A 27,867-nucleotide genomic window follows, 5' to 3' on the forward strand; every position below is an offset into this window, starting at 1 on the left:
CTTACAGTGGATGCAGTTTGTTGACAGATTCATCTTCATGTGTCCGTTGTAGATCAAGTTGCATTTTTTTGATCAATGGAAGGCAATATGCATAGGCAATGTCCAGCTTCTCCTCTTTGTTTATGCCATATTCCTGCACAAAACATAACAGACTTGAGTGGTTGCAGAACATCAGCCCAATTAAGTTAGACAGTCAATCAGGCTTCATTTTCTCAGTACATAAGTGTCTACGCATAAAGTATCAACAGTACAAGAATAAAGGAGTCATGGTAAATAGGTCCAAGGAACTGGTTAAGAGTATTTCATCACAGGAAGAACATTAAAGCTACAGAATGCATACAGTGTAGATTTACCATGAGAATGCCATGATGTGAATTTCTCCTCAGAGTTTCCTAAGACTGAGACTATTCCATTATAACAGAGAAGGCCAAGACTTAATAGGAGTTTTTAAAAAGCAATAATAAAAAGTTTAATGAAGCAATTAATGAATATCGACTTTTTCTGACTCTACAGAAAGTAACAAAGAGAGCCAAAGATGGAAAAAGGGATGCAGGGAGGAGCTTAGCAAAAAAGATATTACTCAGGGATGTTCGAACATGGGACACTTAAGGCACAAAGCACCACACCTTCCCAAAGAAGTTCAGATAACAGAGCTACAAGGTAACAATGGGTGCAGAGGACAGTGGGATAGTATAGGATTGCTCTGGCAAAGAGCTGACACAGATAGGATGGGCCGTACATTGTTCAAGCATCTCCTTAACTTATCTAATTTTATTTCTCCATAACTATCTTCATCTTGCTATAGCACAGGTCCACAACAAATCAATCCCATATCAACAACAACCAACTACATTTAAATGCAGCAGAACAGCTCAAACATAACACAGGCGTATAACCAGAAAAAAAATGACACAGCCATACAAGGAGTTTTGATGACAGATCGCGAAAAGCTTGGTTCAGAGAGGTATGGTTTATGGAGGACCCTAAAGGAAGAAGTGGAGAGGCTAGGCTATATGAATGGTGGACTGGTTTGGCAAAACCACTGCTACCAACTCTCTCTCCTCCACAATATCACAAAGATTCCCAGCTTTCCTTTCCTCTGTATGTACTCCTGCATCTCGCCTGGGATGTCGTGATGACCCAGCAGAGGGGGAAACACATAGCGTTTGGTTAATCAAAGCTGAATCAGTGCCATCATTATGGAAAGTTTTTTAAAAATGTGGAAACAAATAACATGGCAGGCAAATCAGCTTACAAAATAGGAAGGAGAATGAATACTTCAAAAATGATTTTGGTGATGCAGGATCTTCACCCAGATTCTTAATCCATCCTTTCCAATGCCAAAAGATCTTTAGTTTATTTCCATAAATTGCAGCGAGAACAGTGAACTGCTATTGCGAACCTCTGTGTGAGGGGAAACGCGTAAAATATTGGCACTGAGAGCAAGCTTCAGAACTTGCCACTTCCCTGCCAAGCTGTTCCCACACAGTTACAACACTGTCATCTACCAGGTATGTCTTCCACACAAAAAAAACAGGGCAAATCCAACCTTGACAAACACACCCCCATCAGTCTACTCTCGATCAGTAGTGAAGTGATGGAAAGTGTCATCAACTGTGCCATCATTTGGTGTTTGCTTAACAGTGACCTGCTCGCTGATGCTCATTTTGGATTCTGACAGAGCCTCTCAGTTCCTGACCCTCATTCCAGCCTGGTTCAAACATGGACAAGAAACTACAGAAGTGAGGTGAGAGTGACAGCCCTTGACATCAAGGCCACATTTGACTGGATGTGGTATCAAGGAGCAAAATTAGAATCAAGGGGTAAACGCTTCGGTTGAAGTCATACCTGGCAGAAAGGATAATGGTTGTGTCTGTTGGAGGCCAGTCATCTCAGCTTGAGGATACCTCAGCAGGATTTCTTCATGGTAGTGTCTGAGATCCAACAACCTTCAGATATTTCATCAATGACCTTCCCCTCCAACATAAAGTCATTGTATACTATTCAATACCATTAGCGACGACTCAGATAATGTAAGAGTCCATTTCCCAATGCAGCAAGACTTGGACAATACCCAAGCTTGGGATAACAATGTCAACTCATATTTGCACAACACAAGTGCCAGTAATTTATTTCAAGAATAAAAAGAAAGTCCAGTGTGTGGAAATGCAGCAAGAATATTTGCATGCACCCACTGATGGAATTTGCTTCTCACTCCAGGTTAACAGGAAAAAAATCTTTCTACTATTCCTTCACCTTCAAATCTTCAGTTTTCCTGATTTTGTTATCGTATTCAGCATGCATTTTTCCACCACGACTCACTGGTATTGGCCAGGATTTCAATTTTAAAGAATGAGAGCATATAACATCTGATTTGATTATTAAAACTTGCTCGTCAGCTCACTCAAACAGATTTCAAGATCACTTCCCAAGCTTCTGAGCTGAGAATGCTGAATGGCATGGGGACAAGCAGGAAAGGGAAAGAATTTTATTCCCAGAACAATGGGAACAATAGACTGCAAAATCACATTAGCTCAATCATCTTTCCTAGGAATTTTTATCTGCACAAATTAGGTTTTAAATTCACTGTCAATTAATTAAATTATTATTTTGGGAATGGGGCGGGTTGAAGGGATGAGGAAAGCTAGTGAGATTGCCTGGTTTGAATGAAGCACAAATATAACTCCATACAGTATGATTCGATGGTGTGGTGCTGGAAAAGCACAGCAGGTCAGGCAGCATCAGAGAGGCAGGAGAATCAATGGGAATCATTCCCGATGAAGGGCTTATGCCTGAAATGTTGATTCCCCTCCTCCTCCGATGCTGCCTGACCTGCTGTGCTTTTCCAGCACCACATTATCGATTCTGATTTCAAGCATCTGCAGTCCTCACTCTTTCTTAAGTACATGGCTGTCTCAAAAACCTGAAAAATGCAGAGCTGTTGCAACTTTCCCTGCAATATTACCACCTGGGGTCAGGAAGCCAACACACATTCTCCCAATATAGGGTAGCACAAACATTTTCTGTCAGCTAGGATTCAGTCTAAAACTTACATATTGCTTCAATTAATCTTCTTTTGCGATCACTGCACTAGAAATAAATTTAGTTAAAGGGAGGCCAACTGCGACAGGCACTGTTACTTCTCTCACTCTACAAATATATTCATGTTCTTACAAAAAAACACAGATAGCAAGATATTGTTACTGAGGATCAATATCCAGATAGTAAAAGGGAAAGAGAGAGAGAGACTAACAGATACAGAGGGAAAGGCAGACAGAGTTATAGAGAGACAGTGAGACAGCAAGAGCGGATAAAGGGAAGAGGGAGAGACAGACAGACAGAAGCAATAAAGAAAAAAGGGAATAGGAGAGAGAAAGATAAAAGCAGGGGAAGAGACAGACAGAAAGGAGAGAAAAGAGAAAGAAACAATTAAAGCGGGTGTGAAAGACAAAGAGAGAGACAGAAAAAAAGTGAGATTAGTCCATCAATGTATAGGATACGTATAAGTAGGGACTTGTTTTTGACTCTAGTGAAAATCATGGATTTTGTAGCATTGTGGAAATGGTGTTTGCATCTTAATTGTTAGTTGTTATAGAACACTGAGGAAAATAAACGGTTTGAAACAAAACATCAAAGAGATGTGAAGCTATTGTGAGGGCCAGAATGGAACTCAAGCAGAAAAGACTGTACGTGTAGACAGTGCCTGCATAGCTTGCATACTAAAGCATTGTTTGTAGTGAGAAATGTCACATTGGGGAGATGTTAGGACAGTGATTTATGATCAGACAGCAAGGTGGGCTCAAACACACACAAGCTCCACTTATTTGAGATAGTGGAATATACCAAATCAGATGACATTTTTATTTTAAGTCAAATAAGTTCTGTTCATAGCCACACACTGATCTGTCACTGCTGTGTGATGCTCAACTTGATTATTATAAACCAACTGATTTTTACAGCTGTACCAATGAAAAAATCCACAGGGCCTTCATGACAGACAACTAAATGAGTTTGAATGAAAGGGAGTTGACTTGGAACGTTTCCTGTTTTCTCTCCCCGATTCGATGCTGGCTGACCTGCTGAATATTTTCAGCATTTCGGGTTTTTACTTCAGACTTTCGACATCCACCATATTTTTCTTTTTGCGCTAGAGATTTGCCAGGTTAGTTAGATAGTACTACTGTACAATTCTTCAGAACTGGGTTTAACAGAGCTAACCACATTAATTCCCTCTCTAAACTACGATCGTCCTTACTTTAACATTCTTTTATGAGCTTGGTCCTAATAGCACATTACATAGCTCAGTGACAAATTTTGTCTGATAATGTCTTGGAATGTTGTGCAACATTAAAGGAATGTTGTATCTAACATGTTGCAGGGAGCTAAAGGAAATAAAATAAAAGGTTTGCTTGAATTGTAATCTCAGTGATTGGAGCAAATTACTGCAAATGCTGGAATCTGTACTGAAAACAACAAATGCTGGAGATCACAAGGAATCTGGCAGCATCAATGGAGAAAAAGAGCAGGCTGAAGTGGAGCTCTGATGAAGAGTCATCTAGACTCGAACGCTAGCTTGCTCTCTTTCCATGGATGCTGTCTTCACTATGATCTCCAGCATTTGTGGTTTTCAGTATAATCTGGCTATGTTTCGAGACAGCATTGCATCATCAGTGGTGCAGAGATGGAGTCAATGGTGAGACTGCGCAAAGAGGAACCTCTATTAATTGTTCAGCACAATGACAAGGAACTCATGTCACTACATGCAGACTCACAGGTACACATAAAAGCAGAATGTTTCCTGGTTACTCTTTCCTCATATCCCTGTCTTCTTACCCGGCTAATTCACATTGTTACTACTTTCAGGATCTTCCTCCTTGCAGGACCTTGCAGTGCATGAAACATTGTACCAATTGAAGTACAATAGCAGTTAATGGAATTCCAATTAATTAATTCTATGTAAAGCTCATTGAGATGTTGGAGAGGTTTGTTTAAGTGCCATAGAAATTTCATCAAACATACTGCATTCAAAAAAGGCCAGTCAGCCCAACTCTTCTGTGCTGGTGTTTCCTATCGTCCCAATTCCTTCATCTCAGCCTTTCAGCCCAGCTTTCTACCCTCTGATCTCATATATTCTTCTACTTTCCTCTTTTTGCCTCAAGTCTTTTCTGTGGGAGCACTTCTACATTTTCACTACCCTCTGATTAAAGAAACTTTGCCACGTTTCTTTGTTGGATTCATTACTGACCATTTTGTACTTATGGCCTTCCCTTTTGAATTCTCCAAGAAACAGAAATACTTCTCACATCCACCCTGTCCAACCGTTCATCTTCTTAAAAGACCTCCATCAGGTTGAGAATGTGCATAGGGTATAAGCAGGCAGGCAAAGAGTTAAGTTCTGAATTTTGTGAAACAGGAGATTCAGCTGAGCATGACTCAGATTAGGTAAGAACTTACAGTTAACAATAGGGTGCTGGAGGCAAACGTAATGGGTAAACAAGGTGGAAAAGCATTCGTTATGTAGAGCCATCTAACAATATTGGAAGCATTCAGAATGTGAGGTCAGTTTAACCAGGGGAAAAGTATTCATTATGTGAAGCCAGTTATTCATTGTGCAACAGGATATGGCTTGATCTTTACTATTGATACTTGTTGATTGTAACAGTCACCCAATTAATATGTATGTTGCCTTATCTCGATATTCCTCCGTGTAAAATGACTATATAGTTCATTGAGAAACTGCTGTCCCAGAGAAGACCGAGAACTCATGTCTCTGTGCACATGGGTGATTGTTCTCTCTACCTTCAAGGGCCAGGAATAAAGATGAAGGAGGTAAAACTATGCTGTGTCTCTGAGTGTTTTGCTTCAGCTGAGGTGGGGGAAACAGGATGACAAGGTCACCTCTTTGTCTTTAATTTTCATTAACCAATTCAATCATTCTCATTAGCTGCAATCTCTCAGTTCAGCTATCTTCCATATAAATCTCTTTTGCACTTTCTCCAATGCTTCTGTCATTTTATACAGTACAGAGACCAAAACAGGCATGCATGGCTAGAATCCTGCACAATAAATTCAGGACTTCTTTTTTCTGCCATTGAATGAGTTAAGCCATTCAGCTAAAGAGCAGCCAGCTTTCTGTGGGTAGCGCATGTCGAAAAGATATGCAAATATGCCTTATTCAGGACAAGCTTCTTGCTCTATTTCTGTGTGTGGCGTAACAGTATATGCAATGTAACCTTCAAATGTGCCAGGCATTGTGCTACTTTGATTCATGGAATGTTCTGGTTTGATGAAAACATATTTGAATTACAAAGTTTATTTAGGATTGCCAAACGAGGCTTAAGCCAAGGGATTAGAGCTAAAATGCTGAGAGAGACTGCAGTAAAATGCACAGCTTTGAGGTTACTGCAGTTTTTGATGCCATCTAATGGATATATGGTATAACTACAGCTTTGTACAAACATTTTTAAAAATGCACTGCTTATGTTTTAAAAAACCATGTCATTTTATTACAGCATCTCGACCTCAATGTGTAGCTAACCTGTCTGAACTCAACAATAAGTTAAATTTTAGACTATAAACTCTGGATTGAATTTTTCTTCCCTATATGCTTCAATCCCTGTCATTTTTGTTTTAACCTAGCAGAATGCATATGTGTGTGTGTGTGTGTGTGTGTGTGTGTGTGTGTGTGTACGCGCGCGTGCGTGCGTGCGAGAGCACTCCCTCTAAGACCTACTTCATCTGTTTTCTCCTTGCTGAAAAGATCACCTCAAACGTCAACTGTTTCTTCACCGATAGATGCTGCCTGATTTGCGGAGTCTTTCTAACATTTTGTTTTTGGCAATAAGACACTGTTTGCTTTCTAAATGGGTCTGGGAAAAGAAGGAATCAACTCTTGCACTCAGCAGTCTTTTAATTTAGGAAAACACCAGAGGTACTTAACATAGATGATTTCAGACAAAAAGATTAACACAAGTGTAGCTACTAAGACTATACACAGACAGAGGGTTTGATGATTCTGGAAAATAAGAGTCATTCTATCTCACGTTGATACCTCAATACACACTTCGATCCTATTAATTTCTTACCTGAGGAATAATGATGTCTGCAAGGGCTTTGGAGAGTTTGAAGAGCTCCAAGGTGTCCTCAAGTTTCAAGGCGCTGTTGTGTTGTACATCATATTTAATACAATCATAGATATCTGGGATTTTACTTATGTCATAGCGACCACTCTTCATCCTGAAATCTCTCTCCAGCTTTGACCAACGTTGCAGCATCAGCTCCAGAGTTTCACTGTGGTACAGCTGAAGGTCTGTAATCAACAAGAATCTGTGTGTTCAATAAGTTTTATTTTCGATTCACCTGATTAAATTCCAGAAAGGCTATAAGTAGCAATCATTTCCTGCAAGAAGGAAATTGCACACTCAAGGAAAAAAATAATCCAACAATTATCTTTTGAGAGAGAGAAAAAGAACAAGAAAAATAAAATTTAGTATAGATGTCAAGCTTAGTTTCACAGAAAAGTACTTATTACAAACATTATTTGGTTTGGTAGAAATACTATCTGCTGTGGATTACATTGCATGTGCATTGCCTGCCTGTTTCTACCTGGATACGGTGACTCTTTGTATATGTATGTTCTAACGCTGTGCAACTTCATGCCCATCTGAATTAGCATGCTGCTTAGACCAGGAGGCCATTCAGCCTATTCAGTCTGCTGCACATTCAATGAGGTCATGACTGATCGAATAAGCCTCAAATCCACTTTCTTGCTTTTGTCCCATAACTCCAATTCTTTTATGAATTAAAAATCTGTCCATCTTTGGCTTGAATATATTTATTTCAGCTTTCTGTGGTAAAGAATTCTACCAATTCCTCTTTATCAGTCTTAAATGAGCTGCTTCTTACGCAGATTATTGCCTCTGATCTTAGGCTCTCCATAAGACAGAAAGGTCTTTCTACATCTACCCTGTTAATTCCCCTAAGAATCTTACATGTTTCAATAAGTTTGTCTCTCATTCTTCTAAACTCCAATAAGTACAGGTCCAACCTACTTGGCCTCTCCTTGTGAAGCAGTTCTTTCATACCAGAGATCAACCTAGCAAACATTCTTTGCAGTGCCTCCACTGCCAGTATCTCTTTCCTTATCTCTAAGGAACAAAACTGTTCACAGTATTCCAGGTGTGCTCTCTCTCCCGACGCTCCTGAACACGGAGGCAGATGTCTAACAAAAATTCTTTAAACTTTCCTCGTGTGTAGCATTAGCTAACTAATGAGGAGGAGTTGCACACTAACAAATAAGAAAGCTACTGCACATGCACCAGCATTGAACGGATTGGGAACTTTATCCTGTGAGGATAGACTCATATGAAAATTATTCACTAGTTATTATTCGAGGTGTCTGGCTGTGTAAGTATTCCTGATTTAAATCATTGTGCTATCTTTTTACTACAGTGAACCAGACTTAACCTGAACAAGCATTGACAGTAGAATACAAAATTTAAAACAGACTAACTTTGTTCCAACATTGCTTAGAACAGAGATGAATGGCAGAAGGAATGAGTGAACCAGACAACGTGAATGGGACTAATTATAAAGGAGCATTGGAAAAGTAAATGGTGGTACCTCTGCTGATGTGAATCATGTTCCTGCACATCAGGCTCAGAAAAGCCTCTGAACATTTTAATAATACAATCAATATGATTTAAAAATATATATATAAACCAGCAAATGGTTTATATATCGGAATCAGAAATAAAAGACAAAAAAATTGTAAAATATACTGTCAGACAAATTAATGAACGTGCTGCAAACCTAAATAAATACAAAGAGTTGGAACACTCACCAGATGTAGATGAAACATTAACTCTGCTTCTCTCCATAGATGCTGTGTGACCTGCTGAGTATTTACTCCAAGAAACAATGTGTTTCACCAGAAATTTGTTTTTAGAACAATTGGTCTGTTTATTTTGTTACATTTCCACAGTTTTCCACTAAAGTAACTCCTCTAGCAAAAACGAAAGTAGAAACACAATTACCTGCTGATTTGGGGTCTTCTAATCTCTTCTTAATCTGAGAGGTGAGACTCTGGACAAGGGAATATACTCGGTCACAGGTACTGACGGGGTTTTTAATCAATTTCATGGAGTTAATAAGAGAAGCACTGCCAGTTGGGGCCAGCTGCAGACAAAAGAATGAAAACAGACCAGATGCAAATAGTTTTAATTCTAAACAAAGAAAGCAAATCACATTCAATGTTCTGTCATTCTGACATAATGTCTGAAGGTTAAGATTTAAGATAAGAATTCAACATTGTTACAAAGACTATGAAATCCAGCAAAGCCTGTCTTTTTCAAGACTCTAAGATGTTATGTCATTTTACAACCAAGTCCTTAGGACTTCTTAGACTGGGTTAAGCTTAGAAGTGATCAGCATTAAGAATCACTTTCAGAATCATTATCTTATACAACAATTGAGATTTGAGAATGTAGGGAGAGGAAGAATACAGAAAGCATAATGAGTGATTAAGAGCTTAGAAGTAAAATAAGGAAAACGATGACAAAACAAAACCAAAAAAGTGCAGAAATCTGAAAAACAATTTCTGTTTTTGATAAGGATAACAATGGTTCTGAGGCACACTCAGTATAAAAAATCATTTAAACTAATATGTTGGAGGCCAGCTGTTTTGGTTTTCCAAGTGGTAAATTCCAACAATTTAAATATTCCAGTGACTGTATCATTGACAGTCACAGGTGAGGTGCCGGAAGACTGAAGGTTGGCTAACAAGGTGCCACTGTTTAAGGTAGGTAGTAAGAAAGCTAGGGAACTACAGACTGGTGTGCCTGATAGCAGTGTGGGCATGTTGTTGGAGGTAATCCTGAGTGACAGGATTTACATGTATTTGGAAAGGCAAGGACCGATTAAGAATAGACAACATGGCTTTGAGTGTGGGAAGTCATGATCTCTAACTTGATTGAGTTTTCTAAAGTAAGGAAGTGGATAGATGAGGGCAGAGTAGTGGATGTGATCTATACGGACTTGAGTGAAGTGTTTCACAAGGTTCCTCACGATAGCCTGGTTAGCAAGCTTTGATCACATGGAATACAGGGAAAACTAGCTATTTGGATACAACTGGCTCAAAGGTAGAAGACAGAGGGTGGTGGTGGAGGAGGGTTGCCTTTTAGTCTTGAAGCCTCTGACCAGTGCCACAAGGATCGATGTTGGGTCCACTGCTTTTTGTCATTTATATAATTGATTTGGATGTGAACATAAAAAGTACATATATTAAGTTTGCAGATGACACCAAAATTGGAGGTGTAGTAGACAGCGAAGGAGGTTACCTCAGAGTACAATGGGATCTTGATCAGATGGGCCAATGGGCTGAGGAGTGGCAGATGGAGTCTAATTTAGATAAATGTGAGCTGCTGCATTTTGGGAAAGCAAATCTTAGCAGGACATATACACTTAATGGTAAGGTGCTAGCGAGTGTGGCTGAACAAAGAGACCTTGGAGTACAGGTTCATAGCTCCTTGAAAGTGGAGTCACAGATAGATAGCAAAGTGAAGGCAGCATTTAGTATTTTTGTTATTAGTCAGATTTTTGATTGCAGGAGTTGGGAGGTCATGTTACAGCTGTACAGGACATTGGTTAGGCCACTGTTGGAATATTGTGTGCAATTCTGATCTCCTCTTATTGGAAGGATGCTGTGAAACTTGAAGTGGTTCGGAAAAGATTTACAAGGATTTTGCCAGGTTTGGAGAATTTGAATTACAGGGAGAGGCTGAATAGGCTGGGGCTATTTTCCCTGGAAAGTTGGAGGCTGAGAGGTGACCTTAAAGAGATTTATAAAATCATGAGGGGCAAGGATAGGGTAAATAGACAAGGTCTTTTCCCTGGGGTGGGGGAGTCTAGAACTAGAGGCATAGGTTTAGGGAAAAAAATTTAAAACAGGATTTAAGGGACAACACTTTCATTGTTTCATGCAGAGGGTGGTGTGTGTAAGGAATGAGTGCCAGAGGAAGTGATGGAGACAAAAAAACCGCAGGAATCCCACCTGTGCCTGCCTCTTTGTTGCCTATATCAAACAGTCCCTCGTCAGTACCTACACAAGCACTCTGCCTCAACTCTTCCACCGTGACATTGATGATTGCATCGGAGCAGCATCCTGCATCCAGGCTGAACTGGAGAAGTTCACAACTTCTACCCCATCCTCAAATTCACTTGGTCCATCTCGGACACCTCCATCCCATTTCTTGACCTCTCCATTTCCAGCTCTGGTGACAGACTCCAGATGGACATTTATTATAATCCCATAGACTCAACTATCTGGACAACATCTCCTCCCACCCAACTCCATCCCGGTCTCCCAATTTTGTGGGGGCGACAGAGACTCACGTTTGGTATGTTGCCTCCCAGGTGCAAGGGTACGTGATGTCTCTGATGGTGTTTTCCGGGTCCTTAAGGGGGAGGGGGAGCAGCCCCAGGTTGTGGTCCATGTTGGAACCAATGACATAGGTAGGAAGAGTGATGAGGATGTTAGGCAGGCTTTCAGGGAGCTAGGTTGGAAGCTCAGAGCTAGAACGAACAGAGTTGTTGTCTCTGGTTTGTTACCCGTGCCACGTGATAGAGAGTCGAGGAATAGGGAGAGAGAACAGTTAAATGCGTGGCTACAGGGATGGTGCAGGAGGGAGGGATTCCGGTTTCTAGACAACTGGGGTTCTTTCTGGGGAAGGTGGGACCTCTATAAACAGGATGGTCTCCACCTGAACCTAAGGGGCACCAGCATCCTTGGGGGGAGGTTTGCTAGTGCTCTTTGGGAGGGTTTAAACTAACTCTGCAGGGGCATGGGAACCTGGACTGTAGCTTTAGGGTACAGGACCTTGAGTGTAGGGAGGTGAGGAACAAGTCATCGACCTCGAAGGAGGGTGCCTGTAAACAGGAAGGTGGCTTGAAGTGTGTATACTTCAATGCCAGAAGTATAAGAAATAAGGTAGGTGAACTTGCAGCGTGGGTCGGTACCTGGGACTTCGATGTTGTGGCCACTACAGAGATGTGGGGAGAACAGGGACAGGAATGGCTATTGCAGGTTCCAGGGTTTAAATGTTTTAGTAGGGTCAGAGGTGGGGTTAAAAGAGGGGGAGTTGTGGCATTGCTTGTCAAGGATAGTATTACAGCGGTGGAAAGGACGATGGAGGAAGACTTGCCATCTAAGGTAGTTTGGGCTGAGGTTAGAAATAGGAAAGGTGAAGTCACCCTGTTAGGAGTTTTCTACAGGCCTCCTAATAGTCCGAGAGACGTAGAGGAAAGTATTGTGAGGATGATTCAGGAGAAGAGTGAAAGTAGTAGGGTGGTTGTTATGGGGGACTTTAACTTCCCAGATATTGACTGGGAAAGCTATAGCTCGAGTTCGTTAGATGGGTCGGTGTTTGTCCAATGTGTGCAGGAGGGTTTCCTGACACAATATGTAGACAGGCCAACAAGAGGTGAGGTCATACTGGATTTGGTTCTAGGTAATGAACCAGGCCAGGTGTTAGACTTGGAGGTAGGTGAGCACTTCAGGGACAGTGACCACAATTCAGTGACTTTTACTCTAGTGATGGAGAGGGATAAGTGTGCACTGCAGGGCAAGAGTTATAGCTGGGGGCAGGGAAATTATGATGCGGTGAGGCAGGACTTAGGATGTGTGGATTGGAAAAATAGGCTTCAAGGGAAGGACACAAATGATATGTGGAGATTGTTCAAGGAACAGCTATTGGGTGTCCTTGATAAGTATATACCAGTGAGGCAGGGAGGAAAGGGTCTTGTGAGGGAGCCGTGGTTTAATAAGGAATTGGAATCCCTTGTTAAAGGGAAGAGGGCGGCCTATGTAAAGATGAGGCTTGAAGGTTCAGTTTGGGCGATTGAGAGTTATAAGGTAGCCAGGAAGGATCTAAAGAGAGAGCTAAGAGCAGCGAGAAGGGGACATGAAAAGTCCTTGGTTGGTAGGATTAGGGAAAACCCAAAGGCTTTCTATAGGTATGTCAGGAATAAAAGGATGACTCGGGTAGGTATCGGTCCAGTCAAGGATAGTAGTGGGAAGTTGTGTGTGGAGGCGGAGGAGATTGGAGAGACACTAAATCAATACTTTTCGTCAGTATTCACTCAGGAACAGGACACTGTTGCTGATGTGAATACTGAGTCACAAGTGATTAGAACAGATGGCTTTGAGGTATGTAGGGAAGAGGTCTGGGGAATACTGGAAAGGGTGAAAATAGATAAGTCCCCTGGGCCTGATGGCATTTATCCTAGGATCCTCTGGGAAGCTAGGGAGGAGATAGTGGAGCCGTTGGCCTTGATTTTTATGTCATCGTTGTCTACAGGAATAGTGCCAGAAGACTGGAGGATAGCGAATGTGGTCCCCTTGTTCAAGAAGGGGAGTAGGGACAGCCCTAGTAACTATAGGCCAGCGAGTCTCACTTCTGTTGTGGGCAAAGTCTTAGAGAGAATTGTAAGGGATAGGATTTATGAACATCTGGATAGGAATAATGTGATCAAGGATAGTCAGCATGGTTTTGTGAAGGGCAGGTCGTGCCTCACAAACCTTATTGAGTTCTTTGAGAAGGTGACCAAGGAAGTGGACGAGGGTAAAGCAGTAGATGTGGTGTATATGGATTTTAGCAAGGCGTTCGATAAGGTACCCCATGGTAGGCTACTGCAAAAATTACGGAGGTATGGCATTGAGGTGCATTAGAGGTTTGGATTAGGAACTGGCTGGCTGGAAGGAGGCAGAGGGTAGTAGTTGATAGTAATGGTTCATCTTGGAGTGCCGTTACTAGCGGTGTTCCACAAGGATCTGTTTTGGGACCATTGCTGTTTGTCATTTTTATAAATGACCTAGAGGAGGGGCTTGAAGGCTGGGTGAGCAAGTTTGCGGATGATACAAAAGTCGGTGGAGTTGTGGACAGCGAAGAAGGATGTGGCAGGTTACAGCACGATATAGATAAGTTGCAGAGCTGGGCAGAAAGGTGGCAAATGGAGTTCAATGTAGCTAAGTATGAAGTCATTCACTTTGGTAGGAGTAAAAAGAAGATGGATTACTGGGCTAATGGTAGGCTACTTGGTAGTGTGGATGAGCAGAGGGATCTTGGTGTCCATGTACACAGATCTCTGAAAGTTGCCACCCAGGTAAATAGTGCTGTGAAGAAGGCATATGGCGTACTGGGCTTTATTGGTAGAGGAATTGAGTTCCGGAGTCCTGAGGTCATGTTGCAGTTGTATAAGACTCTGGTGCGGCCTTATCTGGAGTATTGTGTGCAGTTTTGGTCGCCATACTATAGGAAGGACGTGGAGGCATTGGAACGAGTGCTGAGGAGGTTTACCAGGATGTTGCCTGGCATGGTAGGAAGATCGTATGAGGAAAGACTGAGGCATTTGGGGCTGTTCTCATTGGAGAAAAGAAGGTTTAGGGGAGATTTGATAGAGGTGTACAAGATGATTAGGGGTTTAGATAGGGTTGACAGTGAGAACCTTTTTCCGCGTATGGAGTCAGCTGTTACTAGGGCACACAGCTTTAAATTAAGGGGTGGTAGGTATAGGACAGATGTTAGAGGTAGATTCTTTACTCAGCGGGTTGAGAGTTCATGGAATGCCCTGCTAGTATCAGTGGTGGACTCTCCCTCTTTATGGTCATTTAAGCGGGCATTGGATAAGCATATGGAGGTTATTGGGCTAGTGTAGGTTAGGTAGGCTTTGGTCGGCGCAACAACGAGGTCCGAAGGGCCTGTACTGCACTGTATTTTTCTATGTTCTATGTTCTATTCCTCCATCGCATCTGCTCAAAGAGATATTCCACTCCCAAGTATCCCAGATGTCCACCTATTTTGAATAATGCGCTTCCTCCCCCACTGTCATCCACAACAACCTTCCACTGCACCACCTTCATTCCCTTTCCACTGCTCTAAACTTTCCCCCTTCCCCTCAAATGCAATAAAGACAGCATTCCCCTTTTCCTCACCTATCAGTCTCCGGATCCAACACATTATCCTTAAACAGTCCGCCAACTCAAACTCCACCCCACCAAGAACATCTTCCCCTCCCCACCCCTCTTCATCTTGTGCATGGACAGTTTCCCTTGCCAAAACTTGGTTCGTGCCACTCTCCCTACCAACCCGCTGAACTCCCAGGTATCTTCCCTGCAAACAGAAAAGATGCAAAACCTGCTGGCACACCTCTCCCCCTCCCCTCCCCTCCCCTCCCCTTCCCAACCCCCTCCTCCTCCCACCCCCAACCATCTCCATCCAGGGCCGCAAACAGTCCTCCCAGGGGAGAGAGGTTCACCTGCCTCTCCTCCAACCTACTTTACTGTATCAGGTGCTCTTGGTGTGGCCTCTACACCAGGGAGACCAAAACGTAAACAAAAGAAATATTTTGCTGAGCATTTCAGCTGACCTGACCTCCCAGTCACTGCCCATTATAATTCCCCTTTCCGACAATGACAATCCTTGGCCTCCTCCATTGCCACAACAAATCAGGCTGCAAACTGGAGGACCAACACCTCACCTTCCGCCTGGGTGGGCTGCAGCCCAGAGGATTCAACATTAATTAACTCCAATTTCAAATAACTTCCCTTCCCATCACCCGACTCCCTTCCCAGCCGCTCCCCATTCCATTCCTCTTATTGACCCTTCCACTTCCAGGAACCAACCGGATTTATTCCTCCCATCGACTGACCAGGTCGAACCTTCTATCTGTGTTCACCTCGCCCCACCTCATCACCCTGCCCACCCACCCGCTTTATCTGCAGCTCCTCTTACACCCACCCCCAGTCCTGATGAAGGGTTACATCTGAAATGTTGAGTTCTTCATCTCCTGATGTTGCCTAGCTTGCAAAGGAAGTGATGGAGCTGGATAGGTATAGGAATAGGAAGGATCTGGAGAGATATGGGCCAAGTGCTGGCAAATGGGACTAGATTAGTTTAGGATATCTGGTCAGCATGGATAAGTTGAACCAAAGGGTCTGTTTCCATGCTGCACATCTCTATGACTGGAGGTGCATAGACTCAACACCCCATCCCCTGATTTATTCCTGACCCACAATGCGTCAGGGCATACAGTCCATGTCTACTCCACTACCTTGTTATAGTCCTCCTCTGTAAACATCTGATCCTTCTGCATGATCTCATGAAGCCTTGCTTTGACACGGTGCTGACAGCTGCTGAGGGAATTGCTGTTACTGTCCAGTAGACCATTCATGTTGGCACTTTTCACCATCTGCACAAGAATTGGAGTCAGCTCACCCTCCAATGCGAGAAGCCCCTGCAACCGAGCACACACAGAGACGATTGATTAATTGATGTGGAGGGCCGTACTAGGAATAGTAACATTTTTTCACTCCATCAGTTCAACTGATGGTATTAAACATCCCCTTTTTCTGGATTACAGGCATAAATCCCAAATGCATCAGTCTGATACCTCCCATAGTTCACATAAGCATGGAGAGGGTGCATCATCATCTTGCTAACAACACCAATTTAATTTTGATATGTTTCCACTGGCCATTTAACATTTTGTTACAGTGACCCACCAGAAGCTGTCTAAACCCGTTTGATGTTTATTCATTTAAACCAGTAGATAGCATTTTGATTGTTCACATTTTACTGAAAATTATTGCAAACTGGGTTTCAGGATGCCCACAAAGCCAGCCTTCTACTCATTTACCTTGGCAAAAGCTGCTGCAGTCATCTGCACTCTGCCTTCATCAGATGCGTAGATCTTCAGATCATGCCTGTAGGTGCTGTGTAGACGAAGTAAGCCACAACCTGGAAAGCCAGCATAATCCCCTGGTGGCAAAGAGACCACTTCACTCAGCATTTAAAACTATATAATTGATTAGTTGGAACATCTGAACAGGAGAAGATCCATTCATACCCTCATAGTCTGCTCTGCTATCCAGGGGACACTATGTTAAGGTGAATGACAAAAGAACCACTAGCAAGAAAGAAGGCCTTTTCACTCAGCAATACATAATCTGCTGCGGACAGAATCAATCACAGTTTTCAAGAAGGATTTGGATGAGAACCCAAACACAGAAAAAAAAATTCTAGGATTACAGGGAAGTGGCGAGGTTGGGAAAAAGTGTTAGAAATAGCTGAGTTGCTCTTGCAGAGAGCTGGCATAGACCGAACGTGATTTTTAATCCTAGAATCATGTTGTGAATCTGTGATACAGCCCTTCACAGGTCAATTTATTGGTAAGAAGAGAGACAGAAATTTCCTCTGGTCTTGAACTGTCATTGTCCTAGATTTTATACAATTTGTTTTCTGTTGCAGGTAACATACAGTGCTTTGGTTACAAACTATTTAATTCAAGGACTGCAATCAGGTGTTTATATTAATAGGGGATGAGCTATCCTAGAATGACAGCTCAATGCCAAGAAATGCCTTTGAAATGACCCTTAGGGGCATTAGGTCTTCATATTTTACAGGTTTGGTCTTATTTCCCAGCTCAGTTAGAAACAATGCTCAATGAACTCAGTTCATTCATTGATATAAGCTGTTGTCTTTTATTTTTTTCTTCTAACTATCCTTTGTCTCCTTTTTATTGCCATTTGAAGGTTAGCATGAGGCTTTCTTGTAAGAGACAAAGGCGAATTCCCCCATCTGCATCAGCAGTATTGGGATCATAAGAATTGTCACAGCTTCTACCAAGAGCCAGATCATTACTGAGGCAGCTGCTCAGATTGGAAATCAAATCCAGAGAAGATTCTGATTCTTAATATGTTGTTGCAGAGAAATTAAAGAGAACAAATCCATGGGAAAAGGGGATAGGGACCAACATCACATCTTCATGGAAGCAGCAGAATCAATTCCATCATGCTTCCAGTTCAGGGTTGGAAAATGAACCAAGTCTAAACTGTGTTAGAAAGCTTTCTAAGCTAAATTTGGGGCACTTTCTAAAGTCTGGAAATAGTCCTGTGCACTTGGCATACAGTCAGTCTGCTGTAGAGTGGGTAGACAAGGAGATATTGGCTTTGAAGGCTGCCAGTCAGTATCAAAAACTGCTGAGACTTTTCAATGATAGGGCCAACAGTGACTGTTCTTGCCAACCTTGTCTCTACAGTATAACACCATATTTACAGTCAACAGAGTGCAAAAACCCCGAACTATTTAGTACGATGCTTAAAAGCTCAACATTGTACACTGTCGAGTTGAAGAAGTGTTGTTAAAATATTGGCTCTGTGAAATAAAGATGATTCTGTAGTTTGCAGAAACAGCACAAACCAAACTGATCAATAATTCCAAAGGCAATGAGCCAGAACTGCTAAATACATATAATGGGGAAAACAAACAAAGCAATCGAGGGAGACCATTATTATATATAGCTAGAATATGTGGGAGTCATCCCACTATTATATCATTAACCTTACTAGTAATGTCTTAAAGGGACTGCATCCTTGGAGAATACTTCTAATAATTATCTGGATGCACATAATCAGGCTATGGAAAAGGTTATACTGAAGGAAGATTACAAGCAAATCAATAATGCTTCCATCTTAATCCTTTACTGATGGATCTCTTGTGGGATTCCTTAGTATAAATTGGATGATGTACTATCTTGCAGGCACATTATTAGTATTTTCCAATGTAATTCACAGCGTCCTTTTTATTAAGTTGCAGTGACATCCCTTTAACACCATAAATTCCAAAGGGGAGCTGGACAGTTAATGGGAAAACCTGCAAACAATGGAAAGTATTTAGTAGAATGCAAGACTAGTACATACCCTTAAAAGGTAAAAACTTCACTTGTGTAGTTAAGCAACCATAATCAACAAATGAGGTAAGAGAGTTGGTACCAAGCTAAAATAAAAGGCTTATGTAAATATAAGGATAAAAGGACACCAATGAACAGGAGGAGCTATAAAAAGTAGCAAAGGGATACAGAAAGCGTTAGGAGATACCAAAGTCAACAGAAGGATCTTTATGGATATATTCAATGAAATAAATGGTAAGGTGCAAAATGGGTCCATTAAAAACAGATGCAGGCAACCCTGACCAATGAAGGATTTGAGGGAGAGGATGATTAATTAAGTATGAATATATCGGACTTATGGCTCAAGAATGGGTTTATGGTCCTTTTGCGTCTCCTCTCATTAATATTTACCAAGTGTTCCCTGCACCCCAAATACCTGTTTAGGTTATCCTTAAATGCATCTATATTATTTGCTTCAGCCACTTTCTGTGGTAGTCATAGAGACATACATGCAGAAAAGGCCCATCAAGTCTGCACTGACAATAACTAGTGAGGCCCACATTCTTACCATTCTTGGCTAAACAAGTTTTACAGAACTGAAATAACACCGGTGCAAGGAAACCGAGTTGAAGTTGAGGAGAAGTACTTGGTGGATTTAATACATGTTTTTAAAAAAATGTTCCTTCATTTCCCTGCAGTGATGTGCCAGTAGATGAATACATTACCGAATTGAAGTGAACAGAATTTAAGAATTTAAATTCTAGATCATTGGTACTATTAGAATAATGGTAGGTTCATTCATTTTGTGAATCACTCTGATTAGTCTATTGCACGTCCACTTTAACTGTTAGATAATGTACAGATTAAATCAGTCCCAGGGCTGGACATGCAAACAGGATGAATATAGTGTTAATTCATCACACACTGAGACAGGAAACACTCAATCAATCCCTTACCACAGTCAATGGGTGATTCACAGCTCAAACCTGTGTTGCTATCATCTAAATTCATTTAAAGGCAGGAGGGAAAGACAAATGAATTAATATTATTTAACCCTCATTCCCAAAGAAATTCTAAATGAACAGTAACTTGAATACATGCCACACCCCCATAAAAAAAACGCCAGGACATCAAAGTTGCACACTGTCGAGTTCAAATTGGACAGGGAGAGAGACAATTGTGCGGAGTTTTAGCTGAAACCATCAACTTTAGTGAGGAATACTTGAATATAAGGAATCCCTTGTTCTCAAACAACTTTATGTCAGGCAGGAGACGCAGCCTCGGCAAAAGTAACTGAGCCTAAAATGATGGCTGCAAATGCAATTGAGCACCATTGTACATAAAAAGTAATCCATGGCACCAAACAGGTACAATATCTAAATGAGAAAAAGGGAAATAACTGTAAGACATCATACATCCCAAGGTCGTGGTATAGAGATGGGAGGATACATTCACTGGTTGACATTTGCTGATTGCAATACAGCAAGCAGAGAAGGAACAAAACAAGTAAATTTTATTTATATTTAGGCTGTATTTCAAAGTGGTATTTAAGTCACAATACAACAAACTAAAAATCAGATTGTTACCACTTCATTACTTTCCGTTTCCCTCCTACTCGCACTGGACTGCAAATTCATGTTATTTGATGTTCATTAAAGCACCCAGAAGCCAGATTTTATGTAAGGTTTTCAAATGGAGAAGACAAAACAACTGACCCCAACTGTTACATTCCAGAGGTTTCTGAAGAGCATCCAAGCCACAAGTATCTTTGTGGATTTATGTCCTCCCTTGCTGTGCACCATCAAGGCAAATTGCTGTGCACCTTGCTACCACACTTCAATTTCCCGATACTGTAATGGACAATCCTTGTGTTGCAAATTACTAAGTACCAAAAAGAATTGGAAATATAACAGCTCCTGACATCACTAACACTTAACAGGAGACAAGATTACTTTTTGAGTAGCTGTGTGCTTTAAAATTAAACTGCTTCCTAAGACGCTATGTTTATGTTTTTTGTTTTCATGTCAAAGCTGAAAATTTTAAAAATAGGTATTGTAAAGTCATTGATTTCTGCCTGGAATGAAAAGTGAATTATGGTCGCTGGCCCCAAAGTGCTCCCCCACTGACACCTCAGTCACCTGCCCTGACTTATTTCCCAAGAGTTGGTCAGGTTTTGCATCTTATCTAGTAGGTACATCCACATACTGAATCAGAAAATTTTCTTGTACACTTAAGAAATTCCTCTCCATCTAAACTCTTAACACTATGACAGTCCCAGTCTACTTTTGGAAAGTCAAAATCCCCTACCATAACCACCCTATTATTCTTACAGATAACTGAGATGTCCTTACAAATTTGTTTCTCAATTTCCCTCTGACTATTAGGGGGTCTATAATACAATCCCAATAAGGTGATCATTCCTTTCTTATTTCTCAGTTCCACCCAAATAACTTCCCTGGCTGTATTTCTGGGAATATCCTCCCTCAGTACAGCTCTAATGTTATCCCTTATCAAAAACGTCACTGTTCCTCCTCTCTTGCCTCCCTTTCTGTCCTTCCTGTAGCATTTGTATCCAGCAACATTAATCTGCCAGGATTGTATTTATACAATCTGCCACAGTGTTAAGGGTCTAGATGGAAAGGATTTTGTTAAGTGTGTACAAGAAAATTTTCTGATTCAGTATGTGGATGTACCTACTACAGAAGGTGCAAAACTTGACCTACTCTTGAGAAATAAGTCAGGGCAGGTGACTGAGGTGTCAGTAGGGGAGCACTCTGGGACCAACGACTATAATTCAATGAGTTTTTAAATAGCAAGGGTAAAGGATAGACCAGCTCTAAAAGCTGAAGTTCTAAATTGGAGAAAGGCCATTTTGACAGTATTATGCAAAAACTTTCGAAAGCTGATTGGGGGCAGATGTTCGCAGGTAAAGGGATGGCTGCAAAATGGGAAGCCTTCAGAAATGAGATAACGAGAATCCAGAGAAAGTATATTCCTGTCAGGGTGAAAGGAAAGGCTGGTAGGTATAGGGAATGCTGGATGACTAAAGAAATTAAGGGTTTTGTTGAGAAAACGAAGGAAGCATATGACAGGTATAGACAGGATAGATCGAGAGAATCCTTAGAAGAGTGTAAAGGCAGTAGGAGTATACTTAAGAGGGAAATCAGGAGAGCAAACAGGGGACATGAGATAGCTTTGGCATATAGAACTAAGGAGAATCCAAAGGGTTTTTACAAATACACTAAGGACAAAAGGGTAACTAGGGAGAGAATAGGGCCCTTCAAAGATCAGCAAGGCGGCCTTTGTGTGGAGCCGCAAGAGGTGGGGGAGATACTAAACGAGTATTTCGCAACGGGGTTTACTGTGGGAAAGGACATGGAAGATACAGAATGTAGGGAAGTAGATGGGGACACCTTGAAAAATGTCAATATTACAGAGAAGGAACTGCTGGATGTCTTGCAATACATAAATGTGGATAAAACCTCAGGACCTGATCAGGTGCAGCTTAGAACTCGGAGGGAAAATCAGGAAGTGATTGCTGGGCCTCTTACGGAGATATTTGTATCATCGATAGTCACAGGTGAGGTGCCGGAAGACTGGAGGTTGGTTAACATGGTGCCATTGTTTAAGAAAGGTGGTAAGGACAAGCCAGGGAACTATAGACCAGTGAGCCTGACCTCGGTGGTGGGCATGTTGATGGAGGGAATCCTGAAGGACAGGATGTACATGTTTTGGAAAGGCAAAGACTAATTAAGGATAGGCAACATGGCTTTGTGCGTGGGAAATCATGTCTCACAAACTTGATTGAGTTTTCTTAAAGAAGTAACAAAGAAGATTGATGTGGGCAGAGCAGTAGATGTGATCTATACGGACTTCAGTAAGGCGTTCCACAAGGCTCCCCATGGGAGATTGGTTAGCAAGGTTAGATCTCATGGAATACAGGAAGAACTAGCCATTTGGATACAGAACTGGCACAAAATTAGAAGACAGAGGGTGGTGGTGGAAGGTTGTTTTTCAGACTGGAGGCCTGTGACCAGTGGAGTGCCACAAGGATCAATGCTGGGTCCACTACTTTTCATCATTTATATTAATGATTTGGCTGTGAGCATAAGATGTATAGTTAGTACTTTTGCAGATGACACCAAAATTAGAGGTGTAGTGGATCGCAAAGAAGGTTACCTCAGATTACAACAGGATCTTGATCAGATGGCCAATGAGCTGAGAAGTGGCAGATGGAGTTTAATTTAGACAAATGTGAGGTGCTGCATTTTGGGAAAGCAAATCTTAGTAGGACAAAGAAGCTTGGAGTGCAGGCTCATAGCTCCTTGAAAGTGAAGTTGCAGGTAGATAGGATAGTGAAGGTGGTGTTTGGTATGCATTCCTTTATTGGTCAGAGGACTGAGTACAGGAGTTGGGAGGTCATGCTGCGACTGTACAGGACATTGGTTAGGCCACTGATAGAACATTGCATGCAATTCCAGTCTCCTTCCTATCAGAAAGATGTTGTGAAACTTGAAAGGGTTCAGAAAAGATTACAAGGATGTTGCCAGGGTTGGAGGATTTGAGCTATAGGGAGAGTTTGAATCAGCTGGGGCTGTTTTCCCTGGTACGTCGGAGGCTGAGGGGTGACCTTATGGAGGTGTATGAAATCATGAGGGGCTTGGATAGGAAATGTAGACAAAGTCTTTTCCCTGGAATGGGTGAGCCCAGAAGTAGAGGGTATAGGTTTTGGGTCAGAAGGGAAAGATACAACAGTGACTTAAGGGGCAACTTGTTCACACAGAGGGTGGTACGTGTATGGAATGAGCTGCCAGAGGAAGTGATGGAGGCTGGTACAATTACAGCATTTAAAAGGCATCTGGATGGGTATTTGAATAGGCAGGGTTTTTTGGGATATGAGCCGGGTGCTGGCAGGTGGGACTATATTGGGTTGGGATATCTGATCGGCATGGACCAGTTGGGGTGAAGGGTCTGTTTCCATGCTGTACATCTCTATGACTTTATAATGAATTTTATTCAAGTAATCAAGGTACATTGATTCCAATCCAGCTAGCAACAGTGGAAAAAGGGTCAAAAACTAAAATAATCCACAGTCTGAATCACGGATGAATCCGATCCTAGTAAAGCTGCATTCATATAACATTATTAACCCCACAAAATTTGCCTAGAAATACAATCATGCTGTTATTTTAGGATGACTCAAATCTTCCAAGATACAACCTGTGGTGACCAGACCACAGAATTAAAGGATTTTTGCAATCAGAATCTAAATTTCCTGCCCTTCTATCAAGTAATGCACAGCATCAGAAATATTCCAGTCTGCATTCCTTCATCTGCTTTGTTCACTATGTTGGTCTGCCCCAGAGGATTTCTATAAATTCTCCCCAAGGGCATGTGAATCAGATGAGTCCAACTCTCACTATGTCATTGCTTTTTCAGCAATGTTTCTGACTGTTCAGACCCTGACCAGGAACTACATTCACCAGTTACTCTTGGGATATCACTTTGTTTTAACTCTCGCATATTTTTGGTTACTTCAAGCGCCTTCTCATTGAAATTCAGAGAATAAAATCGTACTCTTTATAAACAACAAACTAGTGGCTATCAGATTAGATTAGATTATTTACAGTGTGGAAACAGGCCCTTCTGCCCAACAAGTCCACACCGACCCGCCGAAGCGCAACCCACCCATACCCCTACATATACCCCTTACCTAACACTATGGGCAATTTAGCATGGCCAATTCACCTGACCCGCACATCTTTGGACTGTGGGAGGAAACCGGAGCACCCGGAGGAAACCCACGCAGACACGGGGAGAACGTGCAAACTCCACACAGTCAGTGGCCTGAGGTGGGAATTGAACCCAGGTCCCTGGCGCTGTGAGGCAGCAGTGCTAACCACTGTGCCACCGTGCCGCCCCGTGCCGCAGGTTGTGGTTCTGTTCGCCGAGCTGGGAATTTGTGTGGCAGACGTTTCGTCCCCTGTCTAGGTGACATCCTCAGTGCTTGGGAGGCTCCTGTGAAGCGCTTCTGTGATTTTTCCTCCGGCATTTATAGTGGTTTGTATCTGCTGCTTACGGTTGTCAGTTCCAGCTGTCCGCTGCAGTGGTCGGTATATTGGGTCCAGGTCGATGTGCTTATTGATTGAATCTGTGGATGAGTGCCATGCCTGTAGGAATTCCCTGGCTGTTCTCTGTTTGGCTTGTCCTATAATAGTAGTGTTGTGCCAGTCGAATTCATGTTGCTTGTCATCTGCGTGTGTGGCTACTAAGGATAGCTGGTCGTGTCGTTTCGTGGCTAATGAATTCAACTGGGACAACACTACTATTATAGGACAAGCCAAACAGAGAACAGCCAGGGAATTCCTACAGGCATGGCACTCATCCACAGATTCAATCAATAAGCACATCGACCTGGACCCAATATACCAACCACTGCAACGGACAGCTGGAACTGACAACCGGAAGCGGCAGATTCAAACCACTACAATTGCCGGAGGAAACATCACAGAAGCGCTTCACAGGAGGCTCCCAAGCACTGAGGATGTCAAACGTCTGCAACACAAATTCCCAGCTCCGTGAACAGAACGTCAACAACGAGCAACTGAGCTACAAATCTTCTCACAAACTTTGTGGCTATCACCCTGTGAGAATTAAAATACAAAACACTTTGCAAGTGGAACTAGGAATTTTTAAAATTAAACACCTATTGGAAATGCACAAAAAGTTCTCTTACTCTTTTCCCCTTAAACCTTCTGATAGAGGAATCACATATCTCCATGACTTCTGGGTAACCCTCACATATTGAAACAATTCAACATTCTGATAGCAACAAAATCACAAGGTGCGAGAACCGACACAGAAAGTTTCCTGTACACAGGCTACACGTCTAGGGGAAAGCAAATCTCTGTAAGAGTTCTACTTTGGTGATCATCATGTTTTCCCATTCCATGAAAGGTTTGTGCTTGTAAAATAATTTTAATAATACAGACAACAAAATTGAAAGAAACAATTTAAATGATATCTTAATGATTTGCAGCTAGAAAGAGAGAAAAGTGTCAAAGCTTTTAATGTTGTGCATTAACTGTATATGTACTGCAGATCCCAGTACCTTGTCTACGTCTCAGGTTGCTGACACTGAAAAGTCTCAGTTTTCTGGGAAAGTGTATGTACCCATGAGACAAACAACTCCAAAAACAGCCAACTGCAAACCTCCAGGCACAAAATTCAAACAGACAATCAGCAAAAGTAAACACAAGGAAAATGGAAATAAGGACAAGAGCACTGGGGTTTCAAGGTATCATGTGATTCTAGGACCACGGGTTGGACATCTCTTCTCCAATGAGAGTTCCAGCATCAATAAACCAGATTGCAGATGAACTAAATCACCTAATATATGTGACAGAAATAGTGTTGTACCATGCAGTTTCATTGATACTTGGATAGTTTATCAGCCACAAAATCCAACCAGACAGCAAACTCTGGAGATTAATCTTGCGGAATAAAACTGGTTCTGCTTTAAAGTGGCAGTTCCATTCTCATACAATCCCATGTTATAAAAAAATTGCATAATACTGACTATTTAAACTAACGGGGCCAAAACTACATCATAACCAATATATGCTTTAAAAGTTTGCACTTTAGAAACAATGTCCCAATTCGTCAATCGCGTTAAAGTGAATTTGCATTAACGAAACACGTTATACACCTGTATAACATGGTACAGATGTTGCTGCATTTCCTGTATTAGGAAATTAGTGGGTCTTGATTGTATCCCAGGGTTGTGCGAATAGCTGTATTCTGCTAGGTTGAAACTGTTGCTCTCGTAAGGCCTGCTCTCCAATAGAACACCACCAATGATACTCAATGGAAAGGTTTATTCATGAGGTTTTAAAACTTTCTGCAAATACTCCTGTGAATCCTGGCTCTAAATGATTTCAAAGCAAATGGCTACAATTCAAATGGAGTCAACATTATTACCATTAACAGAAATACCAACCTTTAAATGCCAAACTCTCAGATTAAAGAAACAATACAAATTTCATGTTCTGACCCCTTGGGAACCAGAGATCTTTGTCTCAAAGCAACTGAGCCTCTTTGTGAGAAACACAGCAAGATCAGGAGACAAAAAAAATCTCTCTTAAATTGCACAACTCTTTTAAAAAAGTTTACTTTCCAAATGTACTGCTACTTTAAAAGGCACCTACCTTGGCCTCCAGGGTACATGCACCTAAATGCTCGTCCAAGCTCCTCTGCTTGTACCCTGCCTGCTGGAGTTAATTCCCCTCCCCATTTCAATACCAGAAGTAGTGATGGATCATTCCTCCTCGAATCTGCAAACAAATGAGCCACGGCCATTAACCCTTTCAATATTATTTAATTTTCAAATGCACTGCAATATTAAAATGACTCAGTTGGTTAAAAAAACACTATGCAAATCAGTCTTTAGGTACAATCGGTCTCAGTATTCTTGGGCTGGAAGAGAAGAAAAATCATTCAGAATTCTTGTTCCAAACCAGGGTCTGGTAACCTAAGCTGCTGGAAGTTGCAATGATGTAGATTGTAGCCATGGAGAAGATTGACTTAGCTATGCTATACTAAGTTGCCCGGGGTCAACAGTTTGCTGAGTCCCATTATTTTTCGGTGATGTTTGAAGAATGGCCCCTTGAATACGAAACAATAGGTCAGTTATTACCATTCCAATCCAAGTTAAAAGATCAATGGCTCATGTTCAGACCAGTGGCAGAGAAACATAATTTAGGCTGACATTCCCAGTACGTTTCAAAGAGAATTCTGCATTCTGGAGGTGCTGTTTCTTCACTAAAACTAAAAACAAAATCACTCTCTCAAGTAAATGCACCCAACTCTAAATCCCATACCTTCCTCTTCACTGGAAGTTTTGGGTTGGCCATGAGGCAAATATGTCATCTGAACCTTCCTGTTGATTCCAGAAAAATGACCATACCTGGAAAATACAATAATGCATTGAAATAATGAAAACAAAGCTCATTAATGATGGAATTCAAATTTAAAAGTAAAAAGAAACCACAGAATGCTGGTGAAACTCAGTAAATCTGGCAACATTTATGCAGAGGGTAACACCAGACTTAATGTTTCAAGACTGATAGAATTCTGAAGAGTCAT

General features: G+C 41.7%; 1 protein-coding gene across 4 annotated transcripts in view; it reads right to left on the reverse strand.

Moving 5' to 3' along the window:
* Window positions 1-27,867, reverse strand: part of ppip5k1a (diphosphoinositol pentakisphosphate kinase 1a) — a 167,549-nt gene that overhangs the window by 73,280 nt on the left and 66,402 nt on the right. For all 4 annotated transcript variants that reach the window (XM_060853729.1, XM_060853728.1, XM_060853726.1 and 1 more), the window contains exons 14-20: window positions 27,603-27,688; window positions 26,931-27,056; window positions 16,693-16,814; window positions 16,108-16,290; window positions 9,036-9,177; window positions 7,086-7,309; window positions 6-133 (exon numbers count right to left, since the gene is read on the reverse strand). In XM_060853729.1, coding sequence (XP_060709712.1) covers window positions 6-133; window positions 7,086-7,309; window positions 9,036-9,177; window positions 16,108-16,290; window positions 16,693-16,814; window positions 26,931-27,056; window positions 27,603-27,688 — 1,011 coding nt within the window. The remainder of the gene's footprint in view (window positions 1-5; window positions 134-7,085; window positions 7,310-9,035; window positions 9,178-16,107; window positions 16,291-16,692; window positions 16,815-26,930; window positions 27,057-27,602; window positions 27,689-27,867) is intronic.

The sequence above is a fragment of the Hemiscyllium ocellatum genome, chromosome 42, assembly GCF_020745735.1.
Source record: "Hemiscyllium ocellatum isolate sHemOce1 chromosome 42, sHemOce1.pat.X.cur, whole genome shotgun sequence".
In the NCBI taxonomy this organism is placed as follows: domain Eukaryota; kingdom Metazoa; phylum Chordata; class Chondrichthyes; order Orectolobiformes; family Hemiscylliidae; genus Hemiscyllium; species Hemiscyllium ocellatum.